Source organism: Rhinolophus ferrumequinum, chromosome 10 (genome assembly GCF_004115265.2).
Source record: "Rhinolophus ferrumequinum isolate MPI-CBG mRhiFer1 chromosome 10, mRhiFer1_v1.p, whole genome shotgun sequence".
NCBI lineage: Eukaryota > Metazoa > Chordata > Mammalia > Chiroptera > Rhinolophidae > Rhinolophus > Rhinolophus ferrumequinum.
In genome coordinates, this window is record NC_046293.1 from 88,087,339 (window position 1) to 88,105,263 (window position 17,925).

The 17,925-nt window shown below is 50.7% G+C and overlaps 1 protein-coding gene across 1 annotated transcript in view; it reads left to right on the forward strand.

The window, feature by feature from the left end:
* DDX11 (DEAD/H-box helicase 11) overlaps window positions 1-17,925 on the forward strand; it is a 30,140-nt gene that overhangs the window by 11,381 nt on the left and 834 nt on the right. The window contains exons 5-25 of the mRNA XM_033117005.1: window positions 3,250-3,295; window positions 4,295-4,402; window positions 4,649-4,736; window positions 5,102-5,316; window positions 6,816-6,968; window positions 7,915-7,961; window positions 8,294-8,373; window positions 9,242-9,286; window positions 9,410-9,477; window positions 10,959-10,997; window positions 11,236-11,347; window positions 11,508-11,639; window positions 12,118-12,230; window positions 14,902-14,974; window positions 15,286-15,389; window positions 16,026-16,175; window positions 16,443-16,511; window positions 16,610-16,710; window positions 17,131-17,215; window positions 17,483-17,561; window positions 17,750-17,904. Of these exons, the coding sequence (XP_032972896.1) occupies window positions 3,250-3,295; window positions 4,295-4,402; window positions 4,649-4,736; window positions 5,102-5,316; window positions 6,816-6,968; window positions 7,915-7,961; window positions 8,294-8,373; window positions 9,242-9,286; window positions 9,410-9,477; window positions 10,959-10,997; window positions 11,236-11,347; window positions 11,508-11,639; window positions 12,118-12,230; window positions 14,902-14,974; window positions 15,286-15,389; window positions 16,026-16,175; window positions 16,443-16,511; window positions 16,610-16,710; window positions 17,131-17,215; window positions 17,483-17,561; window positions 17,750-17,904 (2,062 nt within the window). The remainder of the gene's footprint in view (window positions 1-3,249; window positions 3,296-4,294; window positions 4,403-4,648; window positions 4,737-5,101; window positions 5,317-6,815; window positions 6,969-7,914; window positions 7,962-8,293; window positions 8,374-9,241; window positions 9,287-9,409; window positions 9,478-10,958; window positions 10,998-11,235; window positions 11,348-11,507; window positions 11,640-12,117; window positions 12,231-14,901; window positions 14,975-15,285; window positions 15,390-16,025; window positions 16,176-16,442; window positions 16,512-16,609; window positions 16,711-17,130; window positions 17,216-17,482; window positions 17,562-17,749; window positions 17,905-17,925) is intronic.

The following is a 17,925-nucleotide window of genomic DNA, read 5'->3' on the forward strand; positions in this document are numbered from 1 at the left end:
AAAGCCAATTTGACATTGGAGTTTTTTCCCTCTTTCATTCTAGAGTTTTATGGTTTCAGGTCTTACATTTAAGTCTTGAATCCATTTCTGGGTAACTGTAGTATAGGATAAAGGTCCAGTTTCACTCTTTTGCATGTGACTATCCAGTTTACCCAGCACCATTTATTGAAGAGACTGTCTTTTCCCCACTGAGTATTCTTGGCTTCCTTGTCAAATATTAGTTGATCATATAGGCGTGGGTTTATTTCTGAGCTTTCAATTCTATTTCATTGGTCTCTGTTTTAATGCCAGTGCCATACTGTTTTGATTACAGCTTTGTAATATAGTTTGAAGTCAGGAAATGTGATACCTCCAGCTATGTTCTTTTTCAAGATTGCTTTGACTGTTCAGGGTCTTTTGTGGTTCCATTCGATTTTTAGGAGTTTTTTCTATTTCTGTGAAAAAATGCCATTGGAAACTTGAATTTATAGATGGCTTTCGGTACTATGGACATTTTAGCAATATTAATTCTTCCAACCTATGAACATGGGCTATCTTTCTATTTATTTGTGTCTTCCTCAGTTTTTTCATCAGTGTTCTATAGTTTTCAGTATATAAATCTTTCACCTCCTTGGTTAAATTAATTCCTAAGTATTTTGTTTTTGATGCTATTGTAAATGGGATTGTTTTCATTGTTTCTTTTTCAAATAGTCTGTTGTTAGTATATAGACATGCAATTGATTTTTATATGTTGGTTTTGTATCCTGCAACTTTACTGAATTTATTAGTTCTAACAGTTTTTGTTACCATCTTTAGAGTTTTCTGTATATAAGATCATGTCATTTGCAAACAGTTTAACTTCTTCTTTCCAATTTGGATGCCTTTTATTTCTTTTTCTTACCTGATTGCTCTGTTTAGGACTTCCGATACTGTGTTAAATAGGAGTGGTGAGAGTGGGCACCCTTATCTTGATTATGATCTTAGAGGAAAAGCTTTTCAACCTTTCATGGTGCCAGGCGGGTACTAGACTTTTCAGGGGAATCACTTCATAAATTATATAAATGTCTAACCACTATGCTGCATACTTGAAACTAATGTAATATTTGAATGTCAACTGTAACCAAAAAAAAAAAAAAAAAAAGGATACATGGGGTGATCATGATCATGAATTTATGTAAAATGAATACAGATATAATATCTCAAAAATTCTTGCTTAGGAAAGAAAGCTTTCAGTCTTTCACCATTGAGTTTTATGTTTACTGTGGACTTGTCATACATGGCCTTTATTATTATGTTGAGATACATTTCTTCTATACCCAATTTGTTAAGAGTTTTTATCGTAAAAAGATGTTGAATTTTGTCAAATGCTTTTTTGCATCTATTGAGGTGATCATATGATTTTTATCTTTCATTGTATTAATGTGATGTCTAACATCGATTGATTTGCTTCTGTTGAACCATCCTTGCATCCCAGGGATAAATCCCACTTGCTCACACTGTGTGATTCTTTTAACATGTTACTGAATTCAGTTTGCTTGTATTTTGTTGAGAATTTTTGTATCTATGTTCATCAGGGAAATTGGCCTGTCTTCTTTCTTGTGGTGTCCTTATCTGGCTTTGGTATCGAGTGATGCTGGTCTCGTAAAATGAATTAGGAAGTGTTTCCTCTACTTCAATTTTTTTGGAAGAGATTGAGAAGGATTGGCATTCTTTTCTTTAAATATTTGGTAAAATTTGCCAGTGAAATCATCTGGTCCTGGGCTTTTCTTTGTTGATGGTCAGTGGCCTGCCCAGGGCTGAGATGTCTGGACTGCTCTATGGATCCCACTGTGGGGACGAGATTGCTTGTCTACTCTTCTGCCTCTCCTAGAGCCCCTTGGGAGCTAGATAAAGAACTTGTGTGGAGTTTCTGAAATTAGAGAAACAAAGTGCTCCTTAGGGCCTGGGCAAGAGCCATTCATCCTGCAGATTAGGTTATACAGCTTCCAGTGCCTTCGCCTTGCGACAGAGACACGAGCCCCTCTCAGGACCCAACCAATTCTGAATGCAAAGTTTTTGCTCTTTATTTCCTCACATGTCCCGTCCTGCACCTAGATCCTGCTGAGTTTGTTCCCTATGTGGCATGTGATTGAAATCCCAGCCTTTCAGACAAAGCTCATTGAACAATTCTTTATTGACCAGGAAGTTGACCCTATAAGTGACTCCTTTTCTAATAGCCCAAGACAATTAGCATTTCTGCTTAAAAAAAAAATTGAACTGCTGTGTGAACAAGAAATATCCATATGGTGGCCCTACTTTATGCACAGTGTAGGTGTATCTGTATCTGTACTTTGTGTTTTCTAAGGAGCTTAGACTAACCTTGTGGACTAAACATCCAGCCAAGTAAGGCAGGACTGAGCACCCTCCCCGTCTCCAGTGCGTATGAGCTCTTCGTTCATTGCTGGAAAGGCCTGAGGTGCTGAGGAGAGAAGTGTATCTGGCCATAAGTGACGGCATCTTGTGGCCAGCCAGTCAGTCAGTCAGTCGGGGCTTCCCTCAGGAGCTGTGCGTGGAGTTCCTGCTGTGTGCAGGCTCCGGGTGGGACCCCAGCAGCCTACAGAAACAGGACACACCAGGGTCATGCCCATGGACATGAGAGTCCTGTCAGGGAGAAAGGAGACGAAGAAGAAGTGATGCTGAATGAGGTGAGTCTTGCAAGGAACTGGTGCAGGGGCCACAGCAGTGTGTCACGGGGCAGCCACCTGCCAGGTTGAGTAGGGCTGCCTGGCAGACGTGATATTTAGGCAGAGATTTCCAGGTTGACTAGGCGTTGGCTCTGTAAAGGGAAGACGTGAGAGGAGAGCATTCCAGGCTAAGAGCACAGCATGTCCAAGGCTCTGAGGTGATAGAGTAAAGTTCTCTGGGGGAACTAAGAGAAGTCCAGCTCGCTGGAGGGTGAACAGTGAGGGGAGAGTAGCCTTCGATGACAGACAGTGAGACACTGCACCTTTGGGAATACCATGCCCTTTCTCTGTTCAGTCCTGAGCGGCGTTGGAAGGGTGGCATTGGTGTTAGCCTGGGGCATCTCTGACCGAGAGAACGAGCGACACGTGCCTCTTTGGTGGAACCTCACGGCTGGGGTGTGTCTGGCTCCTTCCACTCAGAGCTCCATCCTCTGTTCCACTCTTACTTGTTTAGGTCACTGGCACGTGGCAGATGCTCAGCTAATGTGTTTCTAGTTGACCTGAGTTCACTGACAAGACTGTTTTTTTGGTTTTGTTTTTCTCTCAGGTTAGGTGAGGATGAGGATGACCTGGAGGAAGAACATATCACCAAGGTAAGATGCCATGTCCTGGGCTTTCTGCTGTGCTTGGTCCTGAGTCCAGGGCTCTCCACCCCCAGGGAGAATGCGAGAGTCCCCCAGCTGCTTCTCACCCTCCTGTTGGTGAGGAGCCTCCAGCCACCAACTCCGTGGCTCCCCAGACCCAGACTTTGGTCTCTCTCTAGATGCTCACCTGGCAGGCTGGGCTGAGCACCTGGGGAGACGTCCTGGGGGTGATACCTGGGCTCATGTGCCCCAGGGCGTGGAGGAGCCGCGTTCTGGGCCAGGACCAGGGTTTTCTCTGTCCATGGGGAGGTGGGGTAGAGTGCTCTGCCCTTTGGATCTCTGATGGCATGGTCCTCTCTTCTTTTGTTCATATTTTCATTTGCATGGCGTGCTGTGAGGCATGTGTGGTGCCAACACTTCTCAAATTCAAAACATTTGGTTTCATTCATGTTAGAGTTGTTTTCTCTGTTGAAATTAGATACCCCCCATCCCCCCGCTATTTTTCTCTTTTCCTCTCCTCACTCTTCTCAGTATTAGAGGAGTACCAGGAGAGTGTTCAGTTCAGCCTCCTCCTGCTTTACTGCCAGCCCCATCTGCCGAGCCCTTTGGGAGGTGTGTATGGAATAGCCCTCCCTCACACACTCCCCAGAATCTTAGGGACCGTTTCCGGGTCACGAGTCATCACTCAGGGATATATCCTTCCCCAACATCACGCCCCACCCCCCTCCGCCCCCCGCGAGAATGTTGGATTAGAGGCTGATGGGAGGAGTTCTGTCTTGTGGACATTCTCTTGAACTTCAGGAGGTACGGGTGAGGTGGGGAAGCCCTGGGTCCCGCATGTGCTGAGATCTGCATGGGACAGAGTCGCCTTAGTGTAGGTTTGTGTATTTGTGGCCGCTCTTCCCGTTGCCTCAGCCTGTCAGGCCAGGGCATTCCTTGAATTCCACAGAATATTGGGGGATGTTCTAGTCTCTCCTCTTTGGAATCCCTTGCTTTTCTTTGGAGCAGATTTATTACTGCAGTCGGACGCACTCCCAGCTGGCCCAGTTTGTACACGAGGTCCAGAAGAGCCCTTTTGGCAAGGACACCCGGCTCGTCTCCCTCGGCTCTCGGCAGGTAGACGGAGACAAGGCAGCTTGTCCCAGGTGCCCTTCTGCTCCCTTCCCTGTGCCTTCGTCTCCCTCTTCCAGGCACAGAAGGATGATGGGTCTGAGGCAGGCTGAGCAGGGGCAGGATCGGCCCTGCCCTGGCCTTGCTGGCCCTTGGAAGGAAACAGGAGGGCTAGGCTGGGAGGCCCTGGTGGGCTGCTGTGTATCATTGAGCCAGCACCGTTTCTTTAACTCTTTCTCTTCTGTCTTACAGAACCTTTGTGTAAATGAAGACGTGAAAAACCTGGGTTCTATGCAGCTTATCAACGACCGCTGCATGGAGATGCAGAGAAGCAAACATGGTAGCCACCAACACCCTCGAGCTACAGAAAGAGGCTCTGGGACCATCGTGTGGCCTTGGGCAGTACTGGGAAAGTGGGGGCAGGAGTGGAAGTGGGCCAGTGCCATGGGAAATACAGAGTGTCATAAATGGAAATGGTGTTTTCCTGAAGATCCTCTCCTTGGGAAAGCTGTTTTTGCTTTCTGGGTCAGTGTCTAGTCTGAAACCCTGGCTTTGAACACAAAGTAAATACCAGAATGTTATGAGGAGACCAGCATAAGTAATGCATGGAAGGGTTTTGCAGACTTGACGTTGCAGGCCAACCCCTGGCCACAGGGACAGTAACCGTGTTTTATGCCTTTGCCCCCATGCTGGTGCCACCCACAGAGAACAAGAGCAGAGCCGAGGATGAGGAGAAGGAGCCCAAGAGGAGAAGGCGGGAGCCCCGGACTGCCTGCCCCTTCTACAACTACACACGGCTGCAGCTCCTCCGGGACGAGGTCCTCGTGGAGGTGAAGGACATTGAGCAGTTGGTGACCCTGGGGAAGGAGGCTGGGGCCTGTCCCTATTACGGGAGCCGGTTTGCCATCCCAGCAGCGCAGGTGAAGACCCCGGAGGGTTGGGCAGTACCTCTTAGCTCTGACTTTGGCCTGGGCCACAGGGGAATTCCTCACTCCTCGTAATTCGAAAGATGTCACTGGTTGTAGTTGGACTGATGACACATGCACACTGACGACACGTAGACCACTTTCCTAGTACATAGGATCAAAGGAGGTTCTGGGTCCCTTGGTAACTCTGGGCTACAGGGACAGTTGGCATTATAGAGGGACAGCAGATAAGAGCTGGGAAGGAGTGTGCATTCCTGGGGAAACCACGGTGAGAGATGCCAGGGCAGAAACTGAGAAGAAAGCAATAAGGGAGCTACAGAACATAAGTCTGTTTCCTAATGGCCTTTCAGACTGGCTGTCCTAAGTGTGTACCTCCCTATAGCCTATCAGAGTCCTGTCTTCTAGACTGGCCGTATCGAGTATTAAACAGAGAAACACTACTCATTTGACAGGTCGGAAATGAGGTCGTTGTTATTTGGTTGGTGTGATTTAACTATTTTCTTGCTACTACTTAATTTGAGTGACTTTTAGAAGTAGGATATTCGTGAAGGATTCCATATAATCAAGAAAAGGTGAAAGTCAACTTTAAAAGATGCAGGGAACTAAGTAAAAATTGCACATGGCACTAAGAGCTCATCAGCACATGTGTTACCCTGAACCGTGTGTATGGTTCTCCCAGAGAAGTCCAGCGACTCTCCCAGCCTCAGCGTCTCGTGCCTTCCCGGGCTCTGGCGGCCAGACTGCAGGACTAGTGCTGTAGACACTGTGGAAAGTACAAGAAGATGTCCTGAAATTTGTATGACTTTGACTTTTTGAGGCACTTTTCACCTCATTTTTTGCTTTTATGGTATCCCACTGAAATAACTAAGGCAGGAATTAACCATGTTCTACACATGACGACACGGGGCTCCAGAAAGGTTAAGTGATTTATCTGTTTTCTCACAGCAAGTGAATGATGGAGCCAGTATGAAAACCTGGGCCTCGTTTTACAGAGTGCTTTTATTTCTGTTACTCAGCGTCACTCCTTTACCCTATTTTGAGATAGAGTTTATCAAGCCCATTTTGCAAATGAGGAAAACAAGACTCAGAGAGGTTAAGTGACTTTCCCAGAGTCACACAGCTGGGAAGTGGCATCTCTAGGAGCAGAACCCCAGGCTGCCCTCTCGTACACCAGTGGTTTCCACGGTGTTTTGAGGAACCTTGGGTGCCACAGGGGCTACCATAGGGACAAGGACAGGGCTGGAAAGCAGGGGCTCGGCTCCCCTCCCCTGTCCCTGCCCGGGGTTCCGTCAGGAGTCAGACGAGCCTCAGTTTCATGTGTCATATATTTGATATTCCACATAAAACTTCTGAGGAAAGAGTCCATTGCTAAAAGCTCAATACGAGCCTATAGCTTTCTGTCTACACCGACTCTGGGCAGGAACTAAAACGGGGGTGAGCCGGCTGGAGGAGGCAGTCCCGCCACCATTCAGGTGGCCGCCATCTCCTCCTAGCTGGTGGTGCTGCCCTACCAGATGCTGCTGCACGCGGCCACCCGGCAGGCCGCGGGGATCCGGCTCCAGGGCCAGGTGGTGATCATCGACGAGGCCCACAATCTGATTGACACCATCACCAGCATCCACAGCACGGACGTCAGCGGCTCCCAGGTGGGACGGCCTCCCGCAGCGCGGCGCGCCCGCCACGGGGCAGAGGGACGCTTCTCTACCCGCCCAGGCCTGGAGCCCCGCCAGCGATGGGGCCGGGTAGCGCTGCGCCGAGTGAAGGCGCTGCCTCGTCAGAGGCCGACTGGCTTCCCAGCAGGTCTCAGCGCTGTGGGATCCGGCTCAGGCAGGGTGAGGGTGGCACGTTCCCTTGTTCGTCACTGGCCTGTGTCACACTGAGTCCCTCCAGCCCAGGATGCTACTTACTAGCTCTCCATGACCCAGGATGATGGCATGAGAGAGGCAGGGTCCTCATGTACTTGGATGTCATTGTTACTGACATTTCTTTGAGGAATGCTCAAAACCACTCTTATCACCTGTTGTGTGCCAGCCTCTGTCTGTAGGAGGCGTGTCTGGTCTCCACACTGACTGCATTGGGTTGGTATTCCTATTTTACATCGAGGACTTGAAGTTTCTGAAAGGTGTAAGCAGTGCCTAAGGTCACACAGCTAAGTGTGGAGCTGGGATGTGACACTGGTTTCTGACCCTGAAGCCCACATGGCACCTCAGCACTGCTACGGACAATGCCTGGGTTGACCTTTGGCCAGGATGTGATGGTTACTTTGACCCATCACTCTTAGTAGACGACACGTCTTTTCCCAACCCAGTAAAAATTAGCAGGGAGATCATTACCTGAGAGATTCCACCTCTTGCTTTTTTCCATGACACAAAGTGGACACTGCAGCAGAATCTCCCTTCCTTCCCCTCTCTCAGGTCCCACCAGGCTCAGGGCCGTAAACACCCATACTTTGTCTGTACCCAGCCCCACTCTCCACCTTGTTTGCCTCTGGTGTGTCCTGAGCTGGCATAATCGAAGACTGCAATGGCACAGCCATAGGCTGCTTGCCCGGAGCCTGGTCTGCCCTCACACCATTCTCTCTTCTCTCCCCAGCTCTGTCAGGCACATTCCCAGTTGTTCCAGTACATGGAACGATACAGGTGAGACACTACCTCCTGAGGGGAAGGGAAAACCCCACTCAGCCTCAGCGCTCCAGTCGGCCTCTGAGGTTGACGTCTGGCCGTGCTCGGCGCGAGGGTGGGGGGACTGGCATGCTGCTCGTCCCCTGGCTCACGGTGGTGTGTCCCCAGCACAGGCCAAGGATGCTTGGGACACAGCAGCCGACTCTGAAGGCAGCCCTTTTTCTGGGAGAGGATTTGTAGCTTGTGACCCAGTTTGAAAGACACCAGACAGAAAGGCCTCAGCTTGGGGACCTTAGAAGGGACGTTTCTGTTGGAGTAACATCACCTGATGTCCATTGGTTTTTCCCCAGGAAGCGTTTGAAGGCCAAGAACCTGATGTACATCAAACAGATCCTGTATCTGCTGGAGAAGTTTGTGACTGTGCTGGGTGGTAAGGAGCGCTGTGCCCACCCCAGCTGCCGCTCGTCGTGCTGGCTGCGGTCCCCTGGGTGCTTCAGGACACCTGGGTTTTCTGTATCCTAAGAATCATCTCGGTCGCCGATTTAGAAAATTCGTAAATTTTTATAGCTTGGTTGAATTGTCTGACCTTGGATTTTTTTTTTTTTAGAATCTTAGTTTATTTGCCACTGTTTTGAATCCTTTTAATTTTGCCAGACCCTTCTCCACAGGTAGTATAATAATAATAATAATGTAACATAATATAATACATTTTACGTAATAGTGATAGCAGTTTGGGTCACTGTGAGGAAAGCACCACAGGCCGCCGTCAGGGACAGATGAGCAAACGAGTGCTAAGACCAGAGAAGGGACGTGAGCCAGTGAAAGGGACGAGTCTGCCGGCTCCAGGTCCCATGCGTCTCCAGCATTGGGTGCCCCAGCCCTTTTCTTCCTCGGCAGTCCCTTTGAAGGCTTTCATAGAAGCAAAGTCCAGAAAGCAGCCGGGATTGTTCTGGAGGGGTTTTGTTTGGTGCCGGTGCCCTTGGCTTCCATTTGCCTGCCACTGCCCATGTAGCATGGGCCTGTCCTGCTGGCACCTGCATCAAACGGGGTGGTCACTCTGTCCCCGCCTCCTTGAGGAAGCGTGAAAAGAATGAAGTCACAAAGCTTTGGGCTCCACATCACACATATGGGTCAGACTCTTGTTCTCAGTGGGGTCTGTGGGTACTAAAATGACAAAAAAAAGGAGAAAACTGGTCAGATGCAAATGTTCTTGTGTGACGAGTACAGTGTCAAGTGTGAGAAGATGGATGGGGGAGGGAGAGGACCCCCACCCTGACCTGTCTGAATTCTATTTTTAGGGAACATTAAGCAAAATCCCAATACGCAGAGCCTCTCACAGACAGGTAAGGGGGTGGCCCTCATGGGCCAGAGCTGGTCTGAGCCGGTTCCCAGCTTCCCTCTGAGACCTGAAAGCCTGGGTCTTCAGAGCGGGCGGGATGCCAAGGCTCTCATTTGTGTGCCTTTAGGGACAGAGCTGAAGACCATCAATGACTTCCTCTTTCAGAGCCAGATTGACAATATCAACCTGTTCAAGGTAGAGGATTTACCTTTTCATGCTAGCGCATCAAATCGTAGGCTTCCCACCACCTGTGGGTAGGACACTTAACCCTGGAAGGAAGAGTAAATTCTTCTGTCCTCAGGCAGACCAAGAGGACTGAGGCTCCACAGCGCAGGGTCATTAACCCTTAGCAATGCCACGTGCCAGCAACCTAGGGTCGAAGGGTCATAGGGACTGGGGAGGAAAGGTGCCGTCCTTTGTCCAGTAGACACAAGTAGAGAGCCAGGCCTCCGCCTGGCTCCATCCTGGGGCACGGTCTTCCCTTGGGCTGCTGGGCAGAGCCGGAAGTGAGTTTTCTGAGTGTGATCCTGCTGTCAGGCTGAGGTGAGAACACAGCTGGCCACCCTGCTGGACCCTGCTGTCGTTGCCACTGCACCTGTGGGTTTGCTGCTGCCCCAGGTCTTTGCTCCAGCTGTACATGTTTGGTGCTCTCCCAGGAGGGGTGCAGCCACTGTCACTTGGCTCACAACCTTGGGGACTCGTTTACTTCCAGTGATGAAGTACTTACTGTGTTCAAAGTGTTGTGCCTGGTTGTGGGACCCCAGGGTAGGGTGTGCCATCAGCATCCTACAGCAAAGGAGGCCGAGGCTCAGCCAGTCACCTCAGGAGGGCGACACACAGCCCCACACACAAGTGAGCAAATGGCATGCAAACCAGCTGCACACTCACGGCTCTGCTTTCTTTCCGCCCTGCGTTTTTCCTTCAGACCAACTTGCCCCTGACGTACCCCTTGCCCCGACCCCTCAGACCGGCTGGCAGTCTCAGTCATCTTGGAGTCCTCCCTTTCTGTCCCACAGCCAAACAGTTGCCAGGCACAGGAGCCTGGAGTAGCTTTTGAATTTATTCTGCCTTTTCATTTCCACAGCTACTCCTTGAGTGCACGCTGTTTTTCCTCCTCTTTCTGGCCTCCTCGATTTCATTCTGCCTCCTAAGGGCTTTTACAAACTACAGTCTAGTGCATCTTAATTGAAAGATACCGTTCTTTCCAGAAATATTTCAAGGCTTCAAACTCATTGTCTTGCATTCCAAGCTACTCACTAACTAAACTGCACTCCAGGCGTCCCCTGAACAGGTCCCCTGAATAAGTTACTTCCTTTGTGCCATTGTGCATAGGATTTTTTTTTTTTTTAAAGCTAAATTTTTCAGGGTCCAGCTTAGGTGCCGGCATGCTGAAGGACAGCGGAGGGGACATAGATGTCACTGAACACCTCTAGAAGGGTCGTAGCCATGCACACTTGTTTGAGAGGAGGCCATGTCTGAGTCCTGGCAGAGGCCATGTGGGGGGAGCGCACTGGGGTGGGAGTGGGGGCAGTGGGAGTGGAGTGACCTCAGAGAGGAGGGTGACAAGGTCAGCCACAGGAGCTGGTGAATCCTGCCTGGGTTTTGGAAGGTGGTTATCTTTCTTTGTTGCCCTGGTTAGGTTTTCCATGCACCTATAGTGGGTTTGGCTTTTGCAGGTGCAGCGCTATTGTGAAAAGAGCATGGTCAGCAGAAAGGTACAGCCCCCTTCCTTGGGGCCTGGGCAGGGTCCAGCAGTGCCCTGCTTGCTGCCCTCACAGTGCCTTCTTCTCTCCCGCCCTTCTCTCCGTTTTCCTCACTGTGTAGCAGCCTTGCCCGGGTGGGGAGGGGCTGCCAAGATGCTTGGTGGGGGTGGGGGGGGTGGGTTGCAAGTGAGAGATGGGAGCCTCTCTGCTGCTGTCCTCATTGGTCTTTGTTGTTCTCATTCCTGCCCAGCTCTTTGGCTTCACAGAAAGGTATGGGGCAGTCCTTGCACTCCCCAGGGAGCAGCCCAGACTGGCTGGGTTCCAGCACTTCCTACAGAGCTTACAGCCGGGGGTGACTGAGGGTAAGTCAGGAGGGTGGGGAACTGGGCTGCAGGCCCTGGGCAAGGACAGCCCTTTCTCACTCGTGGGCTCCTCTTCCCCAGAGAGCCGCCGGAGCCCACCTGCAGGGAGGCCCTCCGCCATGGCCGTAGTCCCAGACCCTCTTTCTATTTCTCTGTGCAGCTCCCGCAGCTCCGGTTGAGGAGGGGGAGGCCAGAGCGCCTCGGCCGGCTTCTCCCCTGATGCGTGTAGAAGGCTTCCTTGCAGCTCTCACCACTGCCAACCAGGATGGCAGGGTCATCCTCAGCCGCCAAGGTAATCCAGGGAGGAGCCAGCCTGGAGCTAGGGGGCCAGCGCGGGAAAGGAGTCTCAACACCCATCCTGGCAGCTCCTTGGTCAGGATGAGGAACGGGGTGGTGGTCCCTGGCCTCCTGGGACCTGTGCAGGTGGTGGGGGTGGTGAGGAGGGCAGCAGAGGTGCTGGGAAGGTGAGTCGTCTCACATGGTATAAGAAGCCGTGCGGCCTCGTGGTTAAAGTTAGAGGAGATTTGGACTGAGTCTTGGTTCCATCAGGCTGTGTGTCTTGGACCAGTTTATCTCTGAACCCTCAGTTTTCTCCTGTGAAAAGGGAGGTGATAGTACAGTCTACCTCAGGGCTGTCCTGGAGATTAAATGGGATTTAATTTAAAGAGGAAGTGTTCTCTCTTGTGCCTTCTCTGTAGACCCAGCTAGAGATCGCCTTTGCCTCCGACTGCCCCTTCCCCGTGTAGCTGTCTGTGATCTGTCTTTTTCAGGCAGCCTCAGTCAGAGCAGCCTGAAATTCTTGCTCCTGAATCCAGCTGTGCCTTTTGCCCAGGTGGTGAAGGAATGCCGGGCAGTGGTCATTGCTGGGGGCACCATGCAGCCGGTAAGGCCGCCAGACCCAGCCTTCTGTGCACGGGTGTGGGTGGGGCCTGCAGGCCTTCTCACTGTCCCTTAGTCCCCACACCAGAAGGGGGTTGGCTTGAGCAGGCCAGGCAGTGTCCACCAGATGGCACTGCTGTACCATCTCACTGGCAGGGCACTGCCACTGCTCCCGCCGTGCATCTGGAGCAGTGGGATCACACGTCTCCAGAGAGTCTTTCTGGAGTCTCTCCCCCTCATGTAGGTGCCCCAGTGCCATACCCTTCCTGTACCCACCGTACATATAACTTACCCTCTCTTCTATAAATTTAAATATGTGTTTAGAAAAGTATTATATTTCCATTGTAGAAAGCGAGGCAAGCAAAAACGGGAAAAAGGATCATAATTTCACCAGCAAAAGATTCATTTTGGTGCATATCATAATAGTCTTTGTATGCATCATTTTTTACAAATATACATACATGTTTTTAAAAACAAAACAAAAATGGTATTATCTGTATATGCTGTCATGATTTGCTTTTTTCACTCAGCAACAAAATGTTATAAACATTTTTCCTTGTCAGCAAATAAGCATTTATTCCACCATACTCTGGCTACACTTTATCCTGTTACAACAATATATTATATCTTATATAACCACTCTTCTTTTGTTAGATATTGAGGCGAGTTTCAATTTTTCTCTGTTTTAAACAATAGAGTGGTGAACATAACCAATCTCTGCACAGGGGTTATTTCCTTAGGAGCCGTCCTAGAACGGGACTTACGTGGAAAGCTACTCAGTGTCCTCTGCCCCCTCCCTCCCCCTTCCTCCCCATCTCTCCCCCCTCCCCCTCTCTTTCCTCAGTCAGTGGTTTGGCTGCCTATTAGATTGGTTGCCCCTTAGCTTTATATTTTTTCCATTTTTCTTTCTTGTGTATAGACTTACAGATTTCTACTCATTTATGTATTAAGACCATTTAGTGTCATTGTTGCTTTTGATGCTTGAATTGTCTCAGATATGGCCTGTGGGAACCCACTCATGCTGCCTGTGGCCCTTTCCACGTGGCTCCATTAGCCTTGGAACGCTTTCTTGCTTTCTGGCATGACAGAACGTCCCAGGCCACCTGATACTTTATTTTCCCCAGATTTGGAATCATTCATTTCTCCAAAGTGCCCTGGTTTCTTTTCCTGGGGATGGGTGCTTAGAAACCAAAATCTGAGTGCTGGGGTGTTTGTCGTGCTCCTGGATGACCACTGTGTGTAGGCCTTTTCAGTACAGACCTACAAAATACATTTTCAAACATCCTGAGTCCATATTGGTATTTCTAAAGCAAAATCAACTGATTTCACCTTACACTGTACCTCTTTTCTCGTGAGCCAAACTTTGGTTTCTCATAATAGCATAATTACTCATTTGCTATATCCCGCATATACTTAAAATAGTTTTAAAAATATTCTAATATTTTAACAATAAACTTGATTAAGGTTTTATTTCTCTGCATTTATTTTTTGCTCTTAGAATACATCCTACGAAGGATGTATGGTCACTAAGGATATGAAGCCACTCGATATCAGGCTTTTCTTCGTGTGTGTATGTTGTGAATTTGACCGGTGGCTAGGCTTTGTTTCAGTTTGTTTTCACTTTTAGACTTTGCCTTGTTGTTTATGACTTAATTCTATTTTTAAAACATGTAAACCATGAATATGGTTCAGATGTCAAAACTATATAACAAGATTCAGGAATTCTCTCTTCTGTCCCTTTGCAGCCGGTTTCCATGCCCTTCGGTAAGCATGTTTTATTAACTGCTGCTCTAGCCTTCTACTCTCTCTCATTCCTTTTTTTTTTTTTTTTTTTTTTTGCAAAAATAGCAACTATATGTACTTACTCTTTTTTCCTTACATCAAAGGTGACATAATCCGTTTTTATTTATCGGTATGTTTTGGTGATCACTACATGTATGGTCTGCATTCCTTTTGTTGGCTGCATACTTTTCTGTTGGGGATGGAGCACAGTTCATCCATCCAGTCCCTCTGCAAAGGCAGTTTTGCTCCCAAATAACTTCACAAGAAGTGTCCCTGTGCATGGGTTACGTGGATTGTGGAGCTGCATCTTCAGGGAAGACTCCTAGGTAGGGGATTTCCAGGTTAAAAAGTAAAAATAGATCTAGTTTGTTAAATCCTGTGACATTTCCCTCCACCAGGAGTAGTACTGCTCTGTATTCTGCCAGCAGTGTGGAAGAACACCTGTTTCTCCACAGAGTGGTCAGACTTGGATCTTTGCCAATTTGATAGGTGAAAAATCTGGATGGAGCTCTTTAAAAATACAAAAGTCACATTCCTCCCCCTAGGGATCCTCACTCAATAGTTTGGGCAGGGACCTGTATGTGTGTGTGATTTTGTTTCATAGGCAGCGTTGAGAACCACTGTGCCAAATCTGCGCCTTCTCTTTGGCCATTCCTGCCGGTAGTTTAAATGAGACCACCAACACTGGTGTCATTAAATTGTTTTATCCTTTGTGCTAATTTGTTACCAGCCTTTCTTTTCCCTTCTGTTACATACTTGCTGCCTCCGAGCCCAGACTTCTGTCTTTCCAAGCGACTCTCCTCCCCTCCTTGCCAAGGCCCCTGCCTGCTCAGACCTCAGGTCCCTGGGTCTGGACCTCTGGGAGGTCACAGCCTTGACGTTGTGATCTGCAGGTGTCTGACTTCCGGGAGCAGCTGCTGGCATGTGCTGGGGTGGACGCCGAGCGAGTGGTGGAGTTTTCCTGTGGTGAGGATGTGTGTCCAGGGTGGAGTGGACCCTCTGTTGTCATAGTGGAGCCATACGCTGTTACCAGGCCTGAGGAGGCCACGCGGGAGGCGCAGCAGCCTTTGCTAGCTCTCGTGAGCTCAGCACCTCCATGCTCTGTCCGCCTCCGTCGACATGGGAGAGGCCTGAGCGTCCCCACTTGATTGTGGAAGCAGGGTGGGTGGGTAGGTGTTATGCTGCCCTCAGTCTGGAAGACAAGGGCTGGGCAGTGCTCTTTCTGGACCAGAGCAGTCTGCGGGTCCAGTTTCCAGCCCCTCACCGGGTCTCCTCAGGTCACGTGATCCCTCCAGACAACATCCTGCCCCTCGTTATCTGCAGCGGGCCCTCCAACCGGCAGCTGGAATTCACATACCTGAAAAGAGAGCTGCCGCAGATGGTTAGTACCAGCCGGCCTGCCTGCCTCACCACGGCCTTGGCTAGGGTGGGAGAGGGATTTCTGGGGTGGGGGGCACTGGCCAGTCCTCAGTGTTCAGGCGTCGGGAAATTAGTACTGGGCCTTCCGTCACAGAGCTGGCACAGGGTGAATAGTATCTAGATGTTTATCAAGGGAGGTCTGAGCTTCCCTCACCCCTTACGCTGCTAAATAAGTTTTCTTGACACCTCCAGGCATGAGAAAGGGCTTATTTCCTTTGGTTCTTTTGCCATTTGGTTATATCGGCCCCTGCCATGGCAGGGGTGCGAGTGTTGGGGGCACATCCCTAGTGGCACAGTTTGTCTCAGTGGTGCTTACTCCCCAGGTGCCCCCAGCACATTGGGAGCTGGGAAGGTGTAGCTCTGGTGTGCTGGCACTGCTGGGGGTGTCACAGATACCGCCAGGCCCAAGGACTGGCAGTTGGGTGTCCTTGGTAGGGAGGGTGGCCCCATCCAATGATTCCCAGCCAGAGGGCAACATCTGGCTGCAGCCCCCCGCCCTGACCCCCCTCACCCTGGGTCTGTACTTGGTTCTGAGCCCTAAGGCTAGGAGCCTTTTTGGCTGTGGCCCCATGGAGGGCCCCTCGTCTTCCCTCCTTAGATGGATGAGACCGGCCGCGTCCTCTGTAACCTGTGCAACGTGGTGCCTGGAGGGGTGGTGTGTTTCTTCCCTTCCTATGAGTACCAACGCCAGGTCCATGCCCACTGGGACAAGACTGGCCTACTGGCCCGCCTGGCTGTCAGGAAAAAGGTGAGTGACCCCGCATCTGGACCTTCCACTTGTGGGGACAGTGGCTCCCAGAGTTCCTCCTGGGATTTCTCGTGCACATCAGACCAGACGGTTGAGCTTCTCCTGGTTCCTTTCCCTTCCACTTCTAATCCATGGTTTCCACCCAGAGGATTTCCCAAAACCCACGGGGTTCTCCAGTCCCCAGGCTGGAAAGTGCACAGCCTGGAGCAGACGGTAACCCAGGTATCCTGAAACCCTGTTTTGGGAGACATTGTCTGTTACCTTCAGATATTTCAGGAACCCAAGAGAGCAAGCGAGGTGGAGCAGGTGCTGATGGATTATTCCAGGTGCATTAAGGTGAGCGGTGTAACTCGGAGGCTTGGGTCCAGAAAACATGTGGGGTTGGCAGCTGAAAAACGTCCTGGACGGCATCCCAGCTTTGGGTGTTCCTGCAGTGCTGTGGCCAGGTGGGAGGCGTGGTGACGGGGGCCCTGCTGCTCTCTGTGGTCGGAGGGAAGATGAGTGAAGGCATCAACTTCTCTGACAACCTCGGCCGGTAAGTAGGGGGCTTCTCCTTTCCTGGGGTTCTGACACCCGCCTACCCCTCACTCCAAGGAGCTGGGCCCCCGCCTGCAATCTAAGGCCGCCTGAGTCTGACCTGACTATAGGCCAGTCGGCTGCAAGGGGCAGTGATTCGGCAACTCTGGGTTTGGCCCTTGCGACCAGGTGGACAATTAGGCAGACTGGAACATTCCCGGGACTCAAGTCTGTTGGCTCGATTGCACCTCTTAGCTGAAAAGCCCCTTTCCAGGTAGTAGGTGTAGGGTGGGGAGGGAGACGCAGGAGCCCTGAGCACAGCCTGAGGGCTGCCCGGGTGGTAGACGGAGCAGTTGGTGACATGCGGGGCGGACCAGGCCCTTCGCCCTGGGCTTTGAGGGCCCATGGTGCTGTGGGCTCATGTGTGCCCCCACCCCAGGTGTGTGGTGGTGGTAGGGATGCCCTACCCCAACATCAAGTCTCCGGAGCTCCAGGAGAAGGTGGCCTACCTGGATCACACCCTTGTAAGTACCTCCAGGTCCTGGGGGGACGCAAGGGCAGGGCAGGGACAGCTGTAGCCTCCAGGGCTGAGAGCTGTGACTGCCCCAAGCTCTGATGTGTGTGTTTCCTCCAGAGGGACAGGAGCTCTCAGTGCCCTTGAGCTTCTCGTGACACTGGCATTGCACCCATGAAGCCGGCTGGTCTTGCTGAAAGCCTGGCAGTGTCACGTTCTCAGAACACTTTAGGCAGGAGGGGAGAGTTCTGACAGTCCTCTCCTTTGCCCCTCACAGCCCCGAAGCCCAGGTCAGCTCCCCCCAGGGAAGGCTTTGGTGGAGAATCTGTGTATGAAGGCTGTCAACCAATCAATAGGTAAGCCCGGGACTGCTCTTGGCTGTCAGGACGAATAGTTGGGGATGGATGGGTGGAAAGGGAGGTGACCGGAAGGGACTTTCCTTGCCTTCTCTCCAGTCAGGGTTGAGGAAGGGGAGGGGACACACTAGAAATGTTCTGTCGGAGAGGTAGGTTGAAGCAGAGCCCCAGCCTCTGTCTGCGTCCAGGCAGGGCCATCAGGCACCAGAAGGACTTTGCCAGCATAGTGCTGCTGGACCAGCGCTATGCGCGCCCGCCGATCCTGGCCAAGCTGCCAGGCTGGATCCGAGACCGCGTGGAGGTCAAAGCCACCTTTGGCCCTGCATTTGCTGCTCTCCGGAAGGTCAGCCTGCCTTTTCCTTCT